Below are 2,166 nucleotides of genomic sequence, written 5' to 3' on the forward strand. Positions count from 1 at the left end.
AATATGGTACATATGATAATGTAGTGGAACTAGCCTCGTACAGCGCCTGTCTCCATCAAGTGATTCATTGTCTTCAGTTCTGTGTCCTTTGCGTCCATATATCATTTTCACTGCCTGCTAAGGATTGTCGCGTAACCTTTTGTGTTGGTGACCGGGGGGTCGCGGGCCGGGATAGTCTTTGTCTCAGTTTGTCTCAACCCCCTTGGAGTAGTGGGGGGCTGAAGTCTGGGGTGAGTTCAGGGGTCGTATGTTTCAGGCACCTTAGAGGAGGAGTGGTAATACAAGATCATTTTTGCCTTGAAAAACACAACGAATAAGATAACATGGACAAGGGAGAGCTGGGCCTGTATTCATAAATTCTGGGGGCTCATAAAGGCTGATAGAGTCTGGGGGCTAGAGGCTGGGGGATGGAGGCTGGGGGATGGAGGCTTGGGGGATGGAGGCTTGGGGGATGGAGGCTGGGGGCTGGAGGCTGGGGGATGGAGGCTGGGGGCTGGAGGCTGGGGGATGGAGGTTGGGGGATGAAGGCTGGGGGCTGGAGCTGGGGGATGGAGGCTTGGGGGATGGAGGCTGGGGGATGGAGGCTGGGGGATGGAGGCTGGGGGATGGAGGCTTGGGGATGGAGGCTGGGGGATGGAGAATGAGGGATGGAGGCTGGGGGCTGGGGAATGGAGGCTGGGGGATGGAGGCTGGGGGCTGGAGGCTGGGGATGGAGGCTTGGGGGATGGAGGCTTGGGGATGGAGGCTGGGGGATGGAGAATGGGGGATGGAGGCTGGGGGCTGAGGGATGGAGGCTGGCGGATGGAGCCTGGGGGATGAAGGCTGGGGGCTGGAGGCTGGGGGATGGAGGCTTTGGGGATGGAGGCTGGGGGATGGAGGCTGGGGGATGGAGGCTAGGAGATGGAGGCTGGGGGATGGAGGCTTGGGGTCTGGAGAATGGGGAGGGAGGCTGGGGGAGGGAGGCTGGGGGATGGAGGCTGGGGGATGAAGGCTTTGGGGTCTGGAGAATGGGGAGGGAGGCTGGGGGATGGAGGCTGGGGGTGGAGGCTGGGGATGGAGGCTGGGGGTCTGGAGAATGGGGAGGGAGGCTGGGGGATGGAGATGGAGGCTGGGGAAAGGGGCTCCATGTTGCAGCTGGAGCCGAGGCGTAGTCGGTGGTGAGATGGCTTAGTTAGTTGCATTTCTCCAGCCACCCTAGTGGGGTGCCTCTCGCTGTGCATGCATCCCAGATGGCACCCTATTCCCTATATAGTGCACCACGTTTGACTGGGCCCATAGGGCGCTCCCCGTTCGTGGAACCAGGCTTCCCCAGAGATGGCTATCTGGACCTGGGGTCGGCTTGAGTGCACCTCTGGGCCTCTCTTCACACTGTGGTGCATTGTCTAGCTTGGGTTCTTCATGGTGTCAGGAACGTGGTGGTTCACATGGTTGGTTTAGATCAGTACACGATAACAATGGTTCAAGTCTTTTGTGTAGTCTGTCTGTCTGTCTGTCTGTCTGTCTCTCTCTCTCTGTCTGTCTGTCTCTCTCTGTCTCTCTGTCTCTCTGTGTGTGTGTCTCTCTCTGACTCTCTATCTCTCTCTGAAGGCAGGGAGAAATCATTAGGGTGATGTCAGCATCTTGCTGTGACTCCCTCAAGCTGACAACAATGGCTGCACTGAAATCAGTCGTCTAGAAAATGTAAGCTAACGTACTGTAGAGTGGAGAACGATTCCAGAGGACCCTGGAGACGTTCTAGGTACAAGGAAGAGAACGGTTCCACATACTAGATCAACGTCCTTCAGAGGACACACACACACACAATCACACAACACACACCACAATCACAAACACTCACGCAATCACACCACAAACACAATCACACCACACACACACGCCCACAAACACACACACACACACACCACACACACCACAAACACAATCACACCCCACACACAATCATACACACAATCAAACCAACACACACATACACAACACACAATCACAATCCCACACACACTCAAACCACCCCCACCCCCACACACCACACACAATCACACACACACAATCACACCACCCCCACACACCACACACACACACACACACAATCACACTACAAACAAATGACACCATACACACACACACCCCACACACAATCACACACAATCACACACACACAATCAAACC

General features: G+C 55.8%; 1 protein-coding gene across 1 annotated transcript; it reads right to left on the bottom strand.

The window, feature by feature from the left end:
* Nucleotides 1–393: 393 nt before the first annotated feature.
* On the bottom strand, nt 394–1,379 carry LOC121847339 (splicing factor 3A subunit 2-like). Its single transcript, XM_042327948.1, has 2 exons — nt 1,261–1,379; nt 394–1,000 (listed from the first exon to the last, which is right to left on the bottom strand). Exons 1-2 carry the CDS (start codon nt 1,377–1,379, stop codon nt 394–396), a joined length of 726 nt encoding a protein of 241 aa, XP_042183882.1.
* Between the last annotated feature and the right edge of the window lie 787 nt (nt 1,380–2,166).

This window comes from Oncorhynchus tshawytscha, linkage group LG09 (assembly GCF_018296145.1).
Source record: "Oncorhynchus tshawytscha isolate Ot180627B linkage group LG09, Otsh_v2.0, whole genome shotgun sequence".
NCBI lineage: Eukaryota > Metazoa > Chordata > Actinopteri > Salmoniformes > Salmonidae > Oncorhynchus > Oncorhynchus tshawytscha.

What these genes read in the sequence shown, in the direction of transcription:
- LOC121847339 (XM_042327948.1), bottom strand. Translation starts at nt 1,379, where the DNA reads ATGCACCACAGTGTGAAGAGAGGCCCAGAGGTGCACTCAAGCCGACCC. An exon ending in CCCTATGGGCCCAGTCAAAC is followed by an intron (nt 1,001 to 1,260) that starts GTGGTGCACTAT and finishes CCCATTCTCCAG; the next exon opens with ACCCCAAAGCCTTCATCCCC.